General features: G+C 41.2%; 1 protein-coding gene across 1 annotated transcript in view; it reads left to right on the top strand.

The window, feature by feature from the left end:
- The window catches only part of NRBP1 (nuclear receptor binding protein 1), a 22,846-nt gene extending 21,368 nt beyond the window's left edge, over window positions 1–1,478 (top strand). Inside the window, exon 9 of the mRNA XM_011951377.1 lies at window positions 1,317–1,478. Within this exon, the coding sequence (XP_011806767.1) occupies window positions 1,317–1,478 (162 nt within the window). The remainder of the gene's footprint in view (window positions 1–1,316) is intronic.
- The last annotated feature ends 80 nt before the right edge of the window (window positions 1,479–1,558 follow it).

The raw sequence follows: 1,558 nt of genomic DNA, 5'->3' as shown, positions 1-1,558 counted from the left end.
AAAAAAAAAAAAGAAAAGAAAAAAAATGTATGTGAATTTAAATGTGCCTACATGGAGGTAAACTAATTTGATGGTTACTTCAGGCAATTGCTGTATACTCTCAGACAGCCATTTTTATATTTTTAAGCACATCAGTCAATTTAAATTAAACCAGTTGTTTGGGATTTTATATTTATACAGTTTTAGTTAGGGATGGTGCCCTGAAATAATGAGCCAAGATTTAAAAGACATAAGGTTATGCATCAGTTGATAGACTATAGTAAGTAGAGCTTGGACAGGAAAGTCCAAACAAGAACAGTTTGTAACTCATTAGATAAGTATAATAGGGAACAGGAGAGAAAAGAAGACTAGTGGGAAGTCAGGAGGATAGTGTGGAGTAAGTATCTACTTCAACATTGAGGTGGAGTATTCAAGTGAAAGATGAGGTATGTGACCTTTTTAGCTTTCAAGGTTAAAAGCAGGAAAGCAGGTTGTCATGGGATGTGCAGGAGGTAGAAAAGGAGGCGGTGGAGCACGGTGGCTCATACTTTTAATCCCAGCACTTTTGGAGGCTGAGGTGGGAGGATCACTTGAGCTCAGGAGCTCGAGACTAGCCTGGGCAACGTAGCAAAAGCCTATCTCTGTGAAAAAAATATAAAAATTAGCTGGGTGTGGTGGCACATGCCTGTGGTCCCAGCTACTCTGGAAGCTGAAGTGGGAGGACTGCTTGAGCCCAGGAGGTTGAAGCAGCAGTGAGCTGTGATTGTGCCACTATACTCCAGCCTGGGTGACACAGCAAGACCCTGTCTCAGGAAAAAGAGAGAGAGAGAGAGAAAGAAAGAGAAAGAAAGAAGGCAGAAATGGGTAGAGGAATCCTGGGAAATGGAGTGAATTCAGTGATTGTGGGTAAAGGAAATTGTGATACTAGGCTTGTGAAATAAAAAAGATGGTGAATATTGATCACATTGGGTAAGTCTGGGAAGAGAGAAGCTAAATTTGGCAAGATTTAGAATAGAAGATAGGCAGTGAGTTGGCTAATAAAGCTGAGGTAGAAACTAAGGAAAAAGAAAGTGTGAACATTAAAGAAAAAAGAAAGCTTGTGGTTGGAGAGCAGAAAAGTCATTAAACCCAGAAAGGCAGTGAATGGTAGTCTTTCATATAATATCTTATAGTTTTTGAAGCCCTTTCAGGTGCATTTATCAATATATTGTTTTCTCAGCAAGTGCTGAGCCCCTACTATGTACAAAGCCTTGTGCTAAGTAGAATGAGAGTTATAAAGATGAACGCATTGAGGGGCTTGCCAGATGCCTGCTCCAGTTCCTTCTATTCTTTTCTAGGAATTCATTCAAAAGTGCCTGCAGTCTGAACCTGCTCGCAGACCAACAGCCAGAGAACTTCTGTTCCACCCAGCATTGTTTGAAGTGCCGTCGCTCAAACTCCTTGCTGCCCACTGCATTGTGGGACACCAACGTGAGTCCTCTTGGCCCTGTGGGGAATAGTCTTCCAATCTGGAACCCTGTAACTATCACTGGCATGCTTGCTTTCCTCTTCTATATCCAAAGGGATTTTTTTTTTTTTT

This window comes from Colobus angolensis, unplaced genomic scaffold (assembly GCF_000951035.1).
Source record: "Colobus angolensis palliatus isolate OR3802 unplaced genomic scaffold, Cang.pa_1.0 Scaffold109, whole genome shotgun sequence".
In the NCBI taxonomy this organism is placed as follows: Eukaryota; Metazoa; Chordata; class Mammalia; order Primates; family Cercopithecidae; genus Colobus; species Colobus angolensis.
The sequence above is the reverse complement of the archived record's forward strand: the minus strand, read 5'-3'. Positions and strand labels throughout refer to the sequence as shown.